Source organism: Pipistrellus kuhlii, unplaced genomic scaffold (genome assembly GCF_014108245.1).
Source record: "Pipistrellus kuhlii isolate mPipKuh1 unplaced genomic scaffold, mPipKuh1.p scaffold_m20_p_2, whole genome shotgun sequence".
Lineage (NCBI taxonomy): Eukaryota > Metazoa > Chordata > Mammalia > Chiroptera > Vespertilionidae > Pipistrellus > Pipistrellus kuhlii.
In genome coordinates, this window is record NW_023425515.1 from 153,119,822 (window position 1) to 153,137,597 (window position 17,776).

Below are 17,776 nucleotides of genomic sequence, written 5' to 3' on the forward strand. Positions count from 1 at the left end.
GGCAACACTGGGCATCTCACCCCAGACAGACACCCTGCCACCCGGAACCGGGATCCCACTCTGGGTGGCAGAGGGGTACAGAGCTGAACTGTGTTTCTGGAATAGCCCATCTGGAAACCATAAAACTCATTAAAAATGTTAGGGTTGTAGTTTTTGTTTTTCTAGTGCTTAAAAATCTAGAAACAGCCGAAACCGGTTTGGCTCAGTGGTAGAGCGTAGGTCTGCGGACTGGAAGGTGCCAGGTTCGATTCCGGTCAGGGGCATGTACGTTGGTTGGGGGAACATCCCCAGTAGGGGGTGTGCAAGAGGCAGCTGGTTGATGTTTCTCTCTCATTGGCGTTTCTAGCTCTCTATCTCTCTCCCTTCCTCTCTGTGAAAAGTCAATAAAATATATTTTTTTAAAAAATCTAGAAACAATAGTGTAATAAGCATAGTCCCAGTTCCCACTTATTTAACAACCGACCATGAATCAGATACTGTGCCCACTGCTTCTCACAGGTCCACTCACTTAAGGGTCTCAATGACGCCATAGAGTTGGAGCTATTTTCATCCCCGTTTTAAAGAGGAGGAGAAAGACAGTCAAAGGTGACTCAAGGTCCTAAATGGGATTCCAACACAGGTCTGTTGGCTCTCAAGTCTATGCTTGTAACCACTATCATACACCTGTGGGTTGAATGTTCTAAGGTGAATAAGATGCCAAATGGTTTAAGACATCCAGGCAAATGCCAGTAATCTTGCTCTTGGATTCTGAGCATTCTGCTTCCATCCCCTCAACAGGTATCCTGACATCTCAGCACCACCAGGCACATGGCAGCACTCTGCTATTTAAGACCTCCTGAGAATCACCTTCCTCTCGCTCATTCCAAGTAAACCACGCCAACCTTGCTTTATTCACCTCGGAAGGATCCAGCCTACATCCACCCTGCTAAGATCAGTTTTGAGTGTAAGGATTTTAAACCTAGCACAGATAACTTTTTTTTTTTTCTAATTAGGACATCTAAACAAAATAAAATACCCTCTTCCCTCTCAAAAACAAGTCTGTTTTCTTTCTGAAACAAAACAAGAATTTTTATAACTAAGAAATAAGAGACATCAAGAAATAGCAGCTTAGTTTGCTTTAATATCCCAAAATATTTGCGTGAATAGAACTATGTTGCAAAACAAGGCAGAAACCTGTCAACAAGTACGTCTCTCTCTGAGGGAAGAACTGATTGGAGAGAAGGCACCAGAAATTACGTTTTGCTGGGCTCCATGTAAACAATAAATGGGGGAAAGGTTCACCAAGGAGGAGAAAGTTGCACTGTCATTTCACTGGCACATCCTAAGGATGAAAAGTGGCCTCATTAGCTAATGCTCAACCTCCACCTCACATTGCAGTGTAAACAGAAGTTGGTGCTAAGGAGGCAAAAACCCACGTAGCAGCAGTGGGAAGAGGCATGCAAAGGACTGACATTGCCCTAGCCGATTTGGCTCAGAGGGTAGAGCGTAGGTCTTCAGACTGAAGGGCCCCAGGTTCGATTCCGGCCAAGGGCACATGCCTGGGTTGCAGGCTCAATCCCCAGTGTGGGGTGTGCAGAAGGTAGCCCATCAATGATTCTCTCTCATCACTGATGTTTCTATCTCTCTCTCCCTCTCCCTTCCTCTCTGAAATCAATAAAAATATCAAAAGGAAAAAGAAAAAAGGACTGACATTACATAAGCCCCTGGGTCCTTTCTGCCCCTTTCCCACATGGCTCCTGTAGGCACTTCGATTGGCAGTGCTCTGCAAACGTACCATCCATCAGAAACTGGTTAGTGGAAAAACCAAATCCTAAAAAGCCTGGGTGAACACGCGTTATTTCTGTCCGTGCTCTCCAATCAGATGCCTCGGAGGGCCGGGGATGGAGAGACGTACTGCATCCGGCCTGTCTTCTTAGGTGATGACGGTAGGTGCGGTGCGCCCCGTCCTTTCCTGGAGCTGGGAGACCTTCAGAGCAATGGACACCAGGGGGCCCAGCATGACCTGAGGGAGACACACAGGGAAGAGGCTTTTCCATCACTTTCCCTAGACACAGACCCCTAGCTCCAGCCCTCACTGTGCCTTTGAGCTCCCGGCCCACCTGCCAGACTGCCTATGTCCCAAAGGCTCCTGGAACTCTACAATCTAAAAACAGACCCGTTCTCCCCCCACCAGCATTCTTTGCTGCAGTGAGTCGGCACTACTGTCTATCACAGAAAGCAAAGGGACAACGAAGTCATTCTTGACCTTTCTTCTCCTGCAAACCTTTTTCCAATCTATCAGTAAGTGTAAGTTTGTGGGGTTTCTTCCTACTCAACATCTCTCCACAGCATCAGTGCCAAAACTCTTGCTAAATCAATGTTCTCTCTCTTACTTGAGACAATGGTGCTTCCAAATCCACTTCTGCATCCTCCAATTTGTTTCCCACACTGAACCCAAAGAGGTCTTTTCAAAATGCAACTACACCTTCTCCCATCCCCCTTTCACTTGAAAAAATTCTCCTGTTGCTTAATAAATATTTAATATAAAAACTAAAAACTAGGCCCTCACTGGTTTGGCTCAGTGGATAGAACATCGGCCTGAGGACTGAAGAATCCCAGGTTCGATTCTGGTCAAAGGCATGTACCTTGGTTGCGGGCACATCCCCAATGGGGGGGTTGGAGGGGTGTATGAGGCAGCTGATAGATGCTTCTCTCTCATTGATGTTTCTAACTCTCTATCTCTCTCCCTTCCTCTCTGTAAAAATCAATAAAATATATTTTAAAAAATAAAAACTACTTATCTAGTTGAACAGCCCATTTTACGAATGAGGAAACAGATATCCAAAGGGGTGATCTGACCAGGTAACTCCAGGGCAGAGCCAAGAGAAGAAATTTTCCACTGCCCACTGGTGCTCTTCCTCATTGAATCCACTAGCTCATTCTACCTCGGTGAGAACTAGAGAAGCTACTCTACATGCTGACCACACCACTTGCCACTTCCCCTTGGGCTCCCATGGTTCCCACAGAGGACTGGGGCTGAGGCCCAGCAGCCCCAGAGTGAGGGGAGGCATCTCCCCAGAATGGCGGTACACCGGGTACTGTGGGCGCCCTGCACCTTCAGTGCCCCCATCTCCTTGGGGCTATGGTCCAGCAGAAATCTATCTTGCACTCATTCTCTGTCAGCCATTAGGACAAAGAAACACAATTCCTTCCTCTTTTTCTCTTTATTATTCTGTGGGTCTACAATGCAGACAGCAATGCCTCTTGGTTAAGGTTTAGGGATGCCTACAAACACAACAGAGATCTGGTAATGACTGAGTCGGAGCCTGGGAAAACCGTAGACAGAAGTCTCCTCCCACCATCTCATTTTGTAATAAAAACGATAGGGGCCACTCAAAAGCTAACCCTATGTGCCAGGCTCAGTGTTTAGAATTTTGCATCCATTGTATCGTTAAATCCCTATAAGAACTCTATGAAGTAGGCAGTATTCTGGCATTTCCCGGACAAGGAAACCAAGGCTCAGAACACTGACACGACTTAACCAGGGACAGGCAGCTAGGGGGGCAGACCCTGAAGGAAAAGCACGATCTCTCTAACTCCGAAGCGTATGCTCAAGACCACGGTGCCAGGGATTTTCAAGCGAGTTTCACAGAATTTTAATTAGGTGTTAGAAGAAAAATAAGCTTTGTGGAAAAATAAGCACGGTGAATGCTATTTAAACAGGTGTCTCTTCTTGGAGCCTTTCAATGCGATGTGTTGTGAATTGCCAAGAAGGCGCTAACGTGCAGCAAGTCCTAAACATTTTCAGCTCTGGAGCTCTGGTTGGGGAGCATCCACCAAGACAAGGAATGCACCTGGGAACACTGTGCCCTGTGTCACAGTTCCCCTAGGCCCCCCACCGGCATCTGCCCTCCAAGGTCTCTGTCCCATTCCTGGCTCCCAGGATCCCATGACACTCTGACATACTTCTGGAGACTCCTTGTTTTTTTGTTTGTTTGTTGTTGTTTTTTTAAATACATTTTTATTTATTTCAGAGAGAAAGGGAGAGAGAAAGAGAGAAGGAAACATCAATGATGAGACTCATTGATCAGCTACCTCCAGATGCCCCCTACTGGGAACAGGCATGTTCCCTGACCGAAAATTGAACTCTGACCACCTGGTTCATAGGTCAACGGTGGCTCAACCACTAAGCCACGCTGGCCGGGCTCTGGAGACTCCTTGGGTGGGACTGGGAACCAAAGCAACCAGGCTGTAAGGCCACAGACTTTTTCATAAAGACATTTCTTGCTGAAACTGGTTTGGCTCAGTGGTAGAGCGTCGGTCTGCGGACTGAAAGGTCAAGGGCATGTACATTGGTTGCAGGCACATCCCCGGTTGGGGGTGTGCAGGAGGCGGCTGGTCGGTGTTTCTCTCTCATCGACGTTTCTAGCTCTCTATCTCTCTCCCTTCGTCTCTGTAAAAAATCAATAAAATATATTTTTAAAAAAAGACATTTCTTGCAGGGTCATGAAACTCTCTCGTTCACCACCCAATCTAGAACCAGTGTATGTACTACAGGGCAGGTAATGGGACCAGGAAAAGCGGCAAATGACCAGCTGAGGGGCCAGTTCAAAGATGAGCTGTCCCAGATCAGCCACTTTCCAGGCGTGTAGACCTATTAATTGTTGCTTACCCTTCCTGGGCCTCCGTTTCCTTATCTGCAGGAGGGATATCAGCAGAGTCTAACTCATTTGAGAATGAAATGAGTATGCCCATGTAATGGGTTTAGAACAGAGCTTGGCAAATAGCAAATGCTCAGATAATTATCAGCTGTCACTGTTGTGATGACAAACTGAAGGAGACATGCAGGAAAGTGAGAGCACCTATTTGACAATGGAGCCACTATCATTCCTCCCAACGGAGGGAACTAGTCAGGGTCCAGGTCCCGGGCAGTACCTGGGGGTCCTGGTGGATCTTGGCGATGTCCTTCTCATAGCTGTCGATATACAGTCGAATGGTGGCCCCTGCGCTCCCGGTGCCGCTCAGTCGAAAGATGACGCGAGAACCATCTGTAAAAATGAGCCGCAAGCCCTGGAAAAGAGAAGCACCGGTTTTCCACCCCATACGCTGGAAAGGGAGGCTGAAGGCTAGCAAGTTACAAGGCGTGCTTTTGGAGGTCTAATCTCATTGGTATTGATCAATCAGAGGATTAGATCCTTGATAGATGGCAGCAGCTGAGCCCTCAGTCAACCTGTCATTGCATCCAAGCAATGGGGGCTGAGCTCATGGGGGGGAAGCATTTGCAAGGTCGAGCAGGAGACCTGATGCCAGGGAGGCTGGGTGACTCCAGGCCCATCCTGCCCTCCCTTCTCCACTGTGACTTATGGACTAACCATTCCAGCTTGAAGTTTAATAAAGCAAATAAATAAGCCACCAAATGCAGAAATTCAACCCCTGGACCAGGGAGGAAACACGGACGGAATGGACTGAAACCTGAGCAGATGCTTCAGGCAGACCAGAGGAAGAACTCTTTGCAAAACACTGATGGGGAGCCTCCAAAAGAGAACAGGAGGCCACGGGCCCCCCATGGCAGAGACAGGCTAACCCCGCCCATCAAGCAGGATCCAGCTGCCAGTCTCCCACCGATGCCTGAGGACTAAAAGCGGTCCATGTGGGTACGATGCCAAGCCTAGCCCCCTCTCTCTGCTGCCCTAGCCTTTTCCTCCCTGACACATCTCTCACCCTTTGCAGGCTCAATCCTTCTTGCTTGGGAGGAAAGGGGTGGGGACTCCTAAGTAGATATGGCACAGCCTGAGGTAAGAAGACGGGGCAAGACAGTTATCTGAAGATGCTTCAGTCGTTATGAATTCTTCCATAAACAGAAGAGGTTTGTATAAAGCCAAAGTCTGGCCAGAAGGCAAGACACCACTCCACACCGGCTAGCCGTCACCAAACCCCACCCAGTGTTTGCCATTCAGCAGTGGAGACAGCAGATGAGATACACAGAGGACAGACCCAGGCTGGTCATCGTGGCGAGACGCAGTTCACTCCCATTCACCAGGGCTCGCTTCCTAGAAGCACACCGGATCGGTCTCCTTCTTCCACAGCTTCAACGTGAAGTTCCTAAATTCTTTGCACTTGGTTGCAGATGCTACATCTACTTCAGATTTTCCCTTCTACCTGGTCTTCCATCTAACTACTCAGATTTTCTTAAAGAACGTGGAGCTGAAACCGGTTTGGCTCACGGGATAGAGCGTCAGCCTGCAGACTGAAGGGTCCCAGATTTGATTCCGGTCAAAGGCATGTGCCTTGGTTGCATGCATGTCCCCAGTGGAGGGGGTGTGCAGGAGGCAGATGATCGATGTTTCTCTCTCATCAATATTTCTAACTCTTTATCCCTTTCCCTTCCTCTCTGTAAAAAAATCAATAAATTAAAAAAAAGAAAAGAAAAAAAGAATGTGGAGCTGCTGACTTCCTCCTCACAGCAGAGAGCAGGGCCAGGGTTCATGGTGACACCCCTCCTGCCCGCATCCGCCTCCCTCCTCCCTCCTAACAGCTGCTGCTGGATGCCGTGCAGGGTTGGGGGTTGTTTCTCTCTCTCAAGGCTCTGCTAGAAAAATGTCTGCTCTCTTCTACCCTTCCATCCCTGGGCCCCACCCTCCCCTTTGTAACCACCCCCTTCCTCCGCTCCAGGCCTCTCTTTTTCTAATTATATCTCAGACGTAATTTACAATCGCCTGTGCTAGACCCAGAGTTCTCACACATGGTGAAAAGGCATATGGCAGAAAAGCTGCTGGGGTAGCATTGTGAGAAAGGGGGACCCCAGGCACTTTCTTATCTGTTTTTAACTGATGAGAGATGCGTTCATTCTGTGTTGGCAGAGGAACCAGAAGAGAGAGGCCTGTGGGCCCCGGGTGTTTGTGAGAAGCCTGGAGAAGGGCTGACCCAGCCAGCCTGCAGCCTTGGTCCCTGGCACCCAAAGCGGGAAACCCTAACAGCACTGTCTCCATCCAGACACAGACCAGGTCACAGGTGTGATGTTAGGCTTGGCTGTGAGTCACGTGCTGCCGAGAACAAGAGTGAATGTTTCTGTGAATGGCTTACCTCTTTCTCTCTTAGAAACTGGAATGTATCAGTCTATAATAATGACTCACACGCAGGCTCTCTGCTACAATCCCTTGAAGGAAACGAGGAGGGTTGATTCCTAAGGCTGCAGTTCTTTTTCTTTTTTTTTGGATCCTGGAGCTCCTCTCTGCACACTCACTCAACACAACATCCTGCATGTGATTCTAGAGGTACAACCCCCTGCCCTGGAGTACAGGCTAAGCACCGCAGGATGAGGGCCTCGGGGAGTGCAAACAACCTGGGCGAAACCACGTCCCCTACGAGAACATGTGCACGTCGTGTGTGATGCGGCCAAAGACCAGTTGAGAAGAGCTACCCTGGGAAAACGGGGCAGCAGGAGAGAAATGACCTCAGGGCCTTTGTCTCTGTTTCCCCTGAGATTTCAGAGACGGTGTTCTAAGGCTTCTCTCCCACACCCACACAAGTCTGCTCCTACCTGATTTCTCGAAATGCTTCCGTCCACTGGATCACTGTATTCAAAGTTGTCGACCTTCTCCACGGTGTAAACTTTGTCACCCACTGGGAACTGCTTCCCCACAAAGGAGCGATCAGATATCAGGGCCTCCAGGTCTTTCATCATTTTGTTGGCGCCCTCGGCCTCCACCTCCTCGTAATCGTACCTGGAAGAAGTCACGAAGTTGAGACCCGCGGGCTGCCTGCCGCCAGATCCCACCAACGTATAGCGGCACTTTCTTCATCATCTGTTTGGCCCTCTCCCAAACCACCCAACTTCAGAAGAAGCTGGCAAAAAGATGAGCCTGTCAGTCCCCAGGGACGGAGCAGGCCAGGGATGAAAGGAAGGGGATCGGAGGATTTCAGGGAAGGGTTAGGAGCTTTTCCACAGAAGAAAGCTCGAAGGAGCTTCAAAGGCTTCTGAGAGATACTATCTAACGTTTAACCATCACATCCTGAGGAGGTAGAATTAAAAGGCCTGTTATCTCTGGGGAACTCTGCACAAAGGAGCACGTGACTCAGGCAGCTTCTCTTCCAGACACTCAGAGCTTCTGTGGGATCAGAGCTGGCACTGCTCCCAGGCTGGGACCGGCCCGAGGCTGCTGAGGTTTTGGCGAAGGAGAGTTCCAGTCTCCACAGGAGCTTCCCACAGCAGGGCCAAGTTTTCACTGACCAGATGAAGGAACCAAACCCCAACGGTTTACATCTGAAACACCTCCGTCCTTTCAGTGAGAGGGGATTTTAACCCAAACTGCTTTGGGTTCACCCTGACAGAGGTGACCTGGCATGGATGCGAAAGGACCAAGAAAGTCCTGGCTGGGTAATTCAGCTGATTGGAAAGTTGCCCCATGCACTGAAAGGTTGAGGGTTCGATTCCCGGTCAGGGCACATACCAAGGCTGTGGGTTCCTTTCCCAGTCTGGGCTCATATGGGAAGGCAGCCAATTGATGTTTCTCTCTCTCTCTCTCTCTCTCTCTCTCTCTCTCTCTCTCTCTCAGTAGACATGTCCTTAGGTGAGGATTAAAAAATACATTTTAAAAATTAAATTAAAATTTTTTAAAAAGAGCCAAGGGGGAAAAAAAAGTGCATCAGGAATGAAATTCTATGACTATTTTTCCTCCAAGAACTATTCTGACTTCTTTCTCAGGAGAATGCTTTTCTTGATCTAGTGGCACACACCCTCTTGAGAGAGTTATTTTGTAGAGGCTCAAGATAGCAGAGTCTATATTTATTTGCAATAGTGAAACAAATAGGATATGCGCAAGGTGACACCTCTGAGACATGAGAAATACCAGGGAATGGAGGACAACCTATTCTGGCTCCAGGATTCTATGAATCAAGGACAGCAGTCGCCTTCATCTTGGAGTCAGCTCTTTCCCCCAGTTAAAATGATAAACAGCCAGAAATTACAACCAGGTGTTTGTGCTTTACATCTGTGACCTTTGGGTGTTCAGGGGAAATGTTCTATAAATCCTAGGCACAGAGTGGTATAATGGAAAGAATGTGGGCTTCGGAGTCAGACAGAACAAACTATGAATCCAGCCTCTGTTGGATACTAGCTGTGGGGCTATGGGCAAGTTGCTTCATCTCTCAGAATCTCAGCTGCCTTATTAATAACTGTTCTGTGGCTGACATGAAGCAATGTGTGCAAACGTGCCTAGGACTTTTGTCCTACAAAAGTGGACTACAATGGCCCTAGCTAGTTTGGCTCAGTGGATAGAGCCTCAGCCTGAGGACCAAAGGGTCCAGGGTTTGATTCCCATCAAGGGTATGTATCTTGTTTACAGGCTCCTCACTGCCCAGGCCCTGGTCAGGGCTCCTACAGGAGGTAACCAATTGAGGTGTTTCTCTCATATTGATAGTTCTTTCTGTCTTTCCCTCTATCTTCCACTCTTCCTAAAAATCAGTGGAAAAGTATCAATACTTGGTTAGCAGTTATTTGACATAAATAAAAATATGTTAGAATAGTTTTTAGATGGAGACTTCAACTCAGTCAAGAGGGATCCTTTCTCTAAGCAAGCCTTCCTAACATTATTCCACCTTGGCGACTGTTTGCTTAACTCATTTTTTTGTCTATTCAAAGCATATTTACAGTGTAAACTATGAGCTAGGTGTTTGATGATACCATGGAGCATGACAACAGATGTGGGCCTGCTTTCGTGTCTAGAGAGTTCATGATGACTGTTGTGAATTACCGGGATTCCTGGTCCTTAGAGAATGGAAAGCCTTGCCTTGGTTCCCGGGCTACCGTGTGGCAGTCATTACTTATACCGCACACAAAGAGTAACTTGGAGGAGGAAGAGAACATTGAACTTGTCCAAAGTTGATGAAAGAATTCTGATGAAGGAGGCCAAGTTGCTAAAGGTTGAATTCTTTTTTTACTATTCAGAGATCACAGACTCTCATATCTGTGATATATTTTTTCAATTCTCTAGTTTAACTCGCCCATTTTATTTTATTTAATTAATTAATTAATTAATTTTTAATATACTTTATTGATTTTTTATAGAGAGGAAGGGAGAGAGATAGAGAGCTAGAAACGCTGATGAAAGAGAAACATCGACCAGCTGCCTCCTGCACATCCCCCACCTGGGATGTGCCCGCAACCAATGTACATGCCCTTGACTGGAATCGAACCTGGGACCTTTCAGTCCACAGACTGAAGCTCTACCGCTGAGCCAAACCGGTTTTGGCATTAACTCGCCTATTTTATAGAAAAGGCAAACAGGTCCAGAGAAATTACAACTGTTTTTCACAGATAAATAATTTACCTAATATCTTTTTTCCCCCTCATATTTCCTTTCCTTAGAGGTCCAGGAGAAATTTTGTTAAATCTTCACACATACTGGGGAAAGGCAAATTGAAATTAATGAAAAGCACTATTGGTAAAAATAATAATAAGTGAATGTTTTAAAAAATAGAAGCATGCTCATTACAGAAGAATTGCTACGTATTTTAAATATTTTGTTCACTGCTGAATCCCTAGTGGCCTGGTAGAAAGTATGTGCACAATCAATATTTGTTAAATCAATGAATGAAATATTGACAAATACACAGCCTTTGGGGACCTATTTTAATGAGTCAGAAAAGTTAGTTTGGACTAAGCATAATCATTTTCATAATTTCAGAAAAAAGTTTCCGTTCTTTTAGTGCCCCAGAGTTTATAAAACACTTTCAGATTCATATTTCACTTAATTCACTCAATAGCTGGACTGTTATTTCCATTCCTAGGAATGAGAAAACTGAGTACAGAGAGAGGTTAAATGACTTTCCAATCTATTAAGGGGCAGAAATAAAATTTGAATCCATTTTTCTGAATCTAAATACATCGCTGTTATCATGTCCACTTGAGAGGTACATTTAAAAGGCTTTAAAAACATTTATTCTTTTGAATAATGTTAACTAAATTTTGTAAGCCTCGTTCTTTATGGAACATAAAGGCTGACTTCATCTTGACCTGACTGAATTATTTTTAAAACCCCCAACTGGTAGAGGCTGGATGAACTAGAGTTTTATTATCGGTTAAGGCAGGAAAGAATTTGTATGCATGAGAATTCTCTCTGCCTACTTCCCCACCCTGCCTCAGCCAGGCGGTGCTTTACCTGGTGAAGAAATTCCGGCCATACTTCTGCCAGTGATCTTTGAGAATGTCCTCCACACTCTGTTTGCGGGTGGCTAGAATGGAGAGCCAGGCAAGGACAGCCCAGAGTCCATCTTTCTCACGAATGTGGTCAGAACCTGGTGGGGGGAGAGCAAACAGCTGTGAGAAATGTGATTTCTCTGAAACACTTGGGGATAAACTCAACAGTAAACATGTAGATCCAGCCAAAGAGGAACTAAAACTTTACTGAAAAACTTGGGTACATGGAAGGAATCACATATTAAATAAAGCAACATAATATTGAAAAGAAGTTGATGCTTCCCAAAGTAATTTTAAAAATTTAAGGCAAATGTCAATAAAAATATCAGTGGAATAAACCGGTGAAATGTGATATAGTAATGATAAAGTGTTAATGTGAGTGGTGAAAAAATATATAAATCTTACATAAAAAAATATCAGGGAATAAGACCATAAAAATTTTCCCATAATTAAAATAATTTGATAGCTTAAAGGAACAAAATGAAGCACCTAGGAAGAGGCCTAAATCTGTATGAGACTTGAATATATCAGAAAGGTACCTCTTCAGGGCTATAGGGAAAAATGGATTACTTTTTAAATAATATTTGGATAAGTAGTTAAATAGTTTTTAAAAATTCAGGTTTTCCCCCTGATAAAACACAATACCCCCCCCACACACACACACACACAAAAAAAAATAATAATAATAATAAATGGCATATTCAAATATAAAAATTGGAAACCTTTAAATACTATAAAATATATAAATGCTTTTTTTAATCTTGGAAGTGATAAATGTATGTAAATTCAGAATTCATAAAGAAAAAAATCAATGTACTAGTCTAAATAAAGATTAGCATTTCTATTAGCAAAGCCACTAGAGATAAAATTAAAAGGTCATTTGTAAACTTAAAAAAACACATTTGCAACCCAGCCAGCGTGGCTCAATGGTTGAATATCTATCTATGAACCACAAAGTCATGGTTCGATTCCTGGTCAGGGCACATGCCTGGGTTGCAGGCTCGATCCCCAGTAGGGGGCGTGCAGGAGGAAGCCAATCAATGATTCTCTCTCATCATTGATGTTTCTATGAAATCAATAGAAATATCTTCCCCTTCCTCTATGAAATAAATAAAAATATTTTTAAAACACATTTGCAATATAAAGTAAATGTTTAAGATACTCAGAATAGAAAAATTCTTATATTTAACAAGAAAAAGAAAAACCTCAACAGAAAAACAGGTCAAGGATACACACAACTCACTAAAGAAAAAACACAGGTTCCCAATTAATATAAGAAAAGGCTAGCACTGTTTTTGAGAAAATAAAATTAAAACCACAGTAAGAAACTGCCACTTGCTTGACAAATGGCCACAGATTTCAAAATGAGAACACCAAGTACTGGGAGAGGGGTGAGGGGAATGGGATTCCAACATGGGGTTTTGGGGAGGGGTACAGTCCTCTGGAGAGCAATTGGGAAAAAAAAAAAAAGCAAAGCCTGGAAATTAAAGAAAGAGGATCCAAGATGGCTGCACAGGTAAACACCTAACCGCAGCCGCACACAACAATTTCAATAAAATACAACTAAAATATAAAATGGACATTGCCCAGAGTTACAGGAAAGTTGGCTGACTGGAAATTCTACAACAAGAAGGAAAGAGAAAGCCAGAAGGAAAATCAGAGGAGCTGTAAAAGCCCAAGGTACGGAGACACACTGTGCGCAGGGAGAGGAGGGGAGGCTGAGTGCCTGGCTGGCGTTCCCTAGCGGGAAGGAGATTAAAGCTCCGATTGTGCTGAACCCCAGACCCAACAGCACTGAACCCCAGTTCTAGGCCAGACCCCAGGGACCCAGGCTCATACAGAGGGAGACTGGACTGTAAGGCAGAAACCCGGGAGAGCGATGAAAGGCAGAGCCCCTGGAGGCATGCACATTGCACGCAGAGAAGGGACGACGGTTGGCTGTGCCACGGGATTGCCCTGGCGGGAAGGAGGCAAAAGCTCCAGACTGCTCTGAACCCCACTTCCAACTGAACTGAACCCCAGTTCCGGGCTCATTGGGGGGGAGATTAGACTGTTTGGTAGCAGGTGAAACTCGAGGACACCTCACTCTCAGAGGTGCTTGCAGTGAGTACCGAAGGACCCTGAGAAACACTGAGACTCAGGAGCTGCATAGGGCATGGCTGATGTGGCTGACCCAAGGCTGTAGGCTCCACCCTGAAATTCAGCCCCATCCAAGCAGAACACAGAGACTTTTAAGGCTACCAACTCAGGGAAGCTGCGAAAATGCCGAGACAAGGAAATAGATCACAAACAAAAGAAATGGAGGACAAAAAACGACTGGATATAGAGTTCAAAACCATGCTTATAAGGTTTTTCAAGAATTTCCTAGAAAAGATGGATAAGTCCTATGAGGATATGAAAAGGGATCAACTAGAAATAATAAGGAATCAACAAGAAATAAAGAATACATTGTCTGAAATAAAAAATACTATACAGAGTCCTAAAAACAGAATGGAAGATCGCAAGAATCAAGTCAAAGATTTGGAACATAAAGAGCCAGAAGACACTTCTCCGCAGAAGCAAGAAGACAAGAGAATCCAGAAAGTTGAAGATAATGTAAGAAACCTCTGGGACAACTTCAAGTGAACCAACATCAGAATTATGGGGGTCCCAGAAGATGAGAGAGAGCAAGATATCAAAAACATACTGAAAGAAATAGTGACAGAAAACTTCCCCCACCTGGTGAAGGACTTAGACTTACAAGTCCAGGAAGCGCACAGAACTCCAAACAAAAGGAATCCAAAGAAGACCACACCAAGACAAATCATAATTAAAATTCCAAGAGCAAAAGACAAAGAGAGAATATTAAAAGCAGCAAGAGCAAAGCAGGTAGTTACCTATAAAGGAGCATCTATACTAGGGGTGTCGAACTCAATCAGAGAAGGGGCCAAAATCTAAAATCCAACCTAAATCGCGGGCCGAATGGTTTACTGAACAGTCATAAACTGTCATTGTGATGGAAACGCAGCGGAGTGCAGTGATGACAGCGCTGTGCGGGCCACATTGCAAGGCCTGGCGGGACGGATTTGGCCCGCGGGCCTTGTGTTTGACACATGTGATCTATACGATTGTCAGCTGATTTCTCAACAGAAACCATGCAGGCCAGACGGGAATGGCAAGAAATATTCAAGGTGATGAATAGTAAGAACCTACAGCCAAAGATAATCTACCCAGCAAAGCTATCACTCAGAATCGAAGGCCAGATAAAGAGCTTCACTAATAAAAAAAAGCTCAAGGAGTTCATCACCACCAAACCAGAATTATATGAATTGCTGAAGGGGGTTCTTTCGGAAGAGAAAGTAAATAAAGATAAAAAGTATGAACAACAAATATGTAACTATCAACAAGTGAATCTAAAAACCAAGGAAATTAAAAAAAAATCTGATGAACAATATTAACTGTTGAATATAATAGAATCAGAGGTATGGAAGGGGAGTGAGCTGACGATTCTCGGGGAAAAGGGGAGAGGGGGATGTGGGAAGAGACTGAACATAAACTGTGCACCTATGGATGAGGACAATGAGGGGTGGGGAAAGGGTAGAGGGTGGGGTGGGAACCTGGTGGAGGGGAGCAGTGGAGGGGGGGAGAGGAAGAGGAACATTTGTAATAATGTGAACAATAAAGATTTATTTTAAAAAAAATAGCAAAGCCTTAAAAATGGACCTACTGGAGGACCCAGCTATTTCAATTTTAAGACATCTTTCTTTAATCAATAAGAATTTAGTTAAATAAGCTAAAATCTTTCCCCAGAATAACAAATTGAACACTTTGGATGTGTTTATATGCATGGAGATCCTTTTCCAAGAGCCCAGGTGGAACAGAACTCTCATTTTTTATCATAAACGTCCTTATTCTTAAAAAACAAAACAAAAAACCATGTTGAGCTCTACTTTCTGATTTTGAATAGGCCTTCATAAGATCCCTTTCTAATAGAGCTTTGCATACTATCATGCCTTGAATTATATGGGCTTGTCTGCCTTTCTTGATCCCCCACTGGGTCTTATTCCTCTTAGAATTGTCAGAGTATCTAGCACAATGCTAGCTAGGTAGTAGGCATGTGGTAGGTTTGTTTCCCTTCCCTCTTCATCTTTTTAGACCCAACTCAAGTATCCTCACATCTCTAAGACGAGCTTCCAGCTTCCATAAGCAGTTATGAGCTACTTTCTCTCTCTTCTCTGATAGTGACCTGATCAAAACATCTGGTACAGCCCCATCTTCTTTGAGCCTCAATCATCTGCTTTCTAAATCTTTCAGCCCACCAACCATGGATTTCTTGGAGGCATCTCTTATTTATCCTTGTAACTCAGACTGCTAATTAACACAGCACATGAAACATTATATAAATAGCTAATTGTGAAGAAGTGATGAATAAATTAGTCAATTAATTAATCTACTCTCTCTTTCAACTCATAAAAACACACAACTTTTTCTTTCAAAAGATTTTTTTTTTAATAAGTTACTACTTTTAGAAATAACAGTTCTTAAGACCTGGATGCTGACAAAACTAAAGATATTAAGCAAGGCTTTTAGTGCATTGTATAACATATTTTTGAAAATATTTTATTATCTATGGACTTTTATTTTCTTTCATGACTATTTCAAGGAATAAAAAGTTAGCTCTCTGACTCTTAGAGCTTTTGCAAATAATGATATTCTATATAATAAAAGCCTAACATGCTACGTGGCTGGTCGACTGGTAGGCCATTCAATCAATCAGAGTGTAATATGCTAATGATATGCTATGGCTGCTTAACTGCTCCCTATGATGTGCACTAACCACCAGAAGGCAGACGCTCTGATTGGTAGGTTAGCTTGCTGCTGGGGTCGGAGGATCGGGACTGGGTGAGATGGGCCAGATATGCCCTGGTGCCCTCTTGCAGTCCCTCCCCGCTGGCCAATGTCCCACATTTCTCTCTATCCCTGATTGTACACCAGTGAGGTCCCTCAGCCTGGCCTGTGTCCCCTTGTAATCCAGGACCCCTCAGGGGATGTCAGAAAGCTTGTTTCAGCCCAATCCCACAGGCCAGCCTAAGGGACCCCAATGGTACATGAATTTGTGCACCAGGCCTCTAGTGTTTTATAATAGTTCATGCTGATAAGCAAGATCCTGACTACTTCCCATTATACATACTGAGAATTCATCACAGAAGCATATAGGTTGGAATTACTTATCTGTGCACTCTTCAAATTTTTTTTCTGCCTTCCTTCTTTTTTCTTCCCTTTTATTTTGTTTTAGGCTACACTGAAAGAATAGGAGATAATGTTCCTTTGTGCTTTTCCTGCTCTAAATAAAGAATTTAGCTTTTTAAATGTGAAAATGAAAAGAAAATTTTAAAATCTTTCCCAACTCTGATAAAGTACTTGAAGATAATTAAATCACACACCCAATGTTATACACAAAATATATAATATAATATATAATATAAATAAATATTTTATTCTATTTGTGTGATTCAAGTCTCTGGAAATTCTGATTAATCACACTGATTATTTTGGATGTATCAAAACTTTAATACTCAAGAAGTCTGGGTAAATTTCATTTTCCTGAGGTTTTCATGAATGATGATAAGTTACTACTGAAAAAAAAGGTATTCCTAAAAAAAAAAAAAAAAAAAGGATTCCTAAAGCTATTGTTTTTGCAATTGTGGCAGTTGTGGTTCAGTGGAAGATGCTTTGCATGTAAGAATCAGAAAACCTAAATTTGAGACTGTTATCTAGAAGCTGTTGACATTTGGACAAGTCACTTAACTTTTCTGAACCTCGGTTTCTTCAACCATAAAATGGAGATAGAGCCCCCTTTCTCAAACAATTTTAAGGTGATAGAATGGAAATATTTTATAAACTGCTAAATATTTACATAAATATAGAATACCATTATGAATAAGGGTGCCAATAAAAAAAAGTTTAGGGGAAATTATAGTTTTCCACTACCTTATTAAGTTTTCAAAAATGATGTTTTTAAATGTACATTTGGGAAAGAAAATGAAAGAATACAATTCAATATGTTCTTTGCTCTGGCAGTGGAATTGCAATGCTTTTCTTCCTTATCTAATTTTCCTATTATAAATGTGAATTTCTGACATGATTTTTTAAAATTTAAAATAAACTAAGTGAAGCCGAGCCTACTTCGCTGCAAGGAGGAGAGCACTGTCAGCAAGCACCACTGGCCCCGCTAACACAAAGTGGCCACGGGTTTCACACAGGTCTCCTCCTACGTGGACTGGCTCAGGGACAGACGGAGCACATGGGAATTCTGCTCTTTCAGCATCTTCAAGCACCTGTCACTTGACTTCAGCCTAATCAGCACCTCGTGATAAGTATAAACTCGGCTCAGTCAGGGCACATTCTGAGTCTCAGCCAAGAAAAATGTCAACCCTTGCAGAGGGAGCCAAAAGCTAACTGTTTAGGGATTAGGTTCCATTGACTAGTCTAGGCATCTCAGGAGGGACCTGGCTCTTGTCCCTCGCGGTGACAGGCCTGCGGATGGGGACGTGGCATCTAAAATAGAGCTACACAGAGTTCTGTGAAAGCTCTAGGGTCTGTCTTTCTGTCTCTCACTTT

General features: G+C 43.9%; 1 protein-coding gene across 3 annotated transcripts in view; it reads right to left on the bottom strand.

The window, feature by feature from the left end:
- Window positions 1–1,100: 1,100 nt before the first annotated feature.
- Window positions 1,101–17,776, bottom strand: part of PGM1 (phosphoglucomutase 1) — a 57,913-nt gene continuing 41,237 nt past the window's right edge. For 2 of the 3 annotated variants that reach the window (XM_036445309.2, XM_036445308.1), the window contains exons 8-11: window positions 11,139–11,274; window positions 7,520–7,703; window positions 4,915–5,049; window positions 1,866–2,002 (exon numbers count right to left, since the gene is read on the bottom strand). In XM_036445309.2, coding sequence (XP_036301202.1) covers window positions 1,913–2,002; window positions 4,915–5,049; window positions 7,520–7,703; window positions 11,139–11,274 — 545 coding nt within the window. In that variant the 3' untranslated portion in view covers window positions 1,866–1,912. Of the gene's footprint in view, window positions 1,322–1,774; window positions 2,003–4,914; window positions 5,050–7,519; window positions 7,704–11,138; window positions 11,275–17,776 lie in introns of those variants that run through there. The other variant, XR_004989189.1, reaches the window with a different exon arrangement.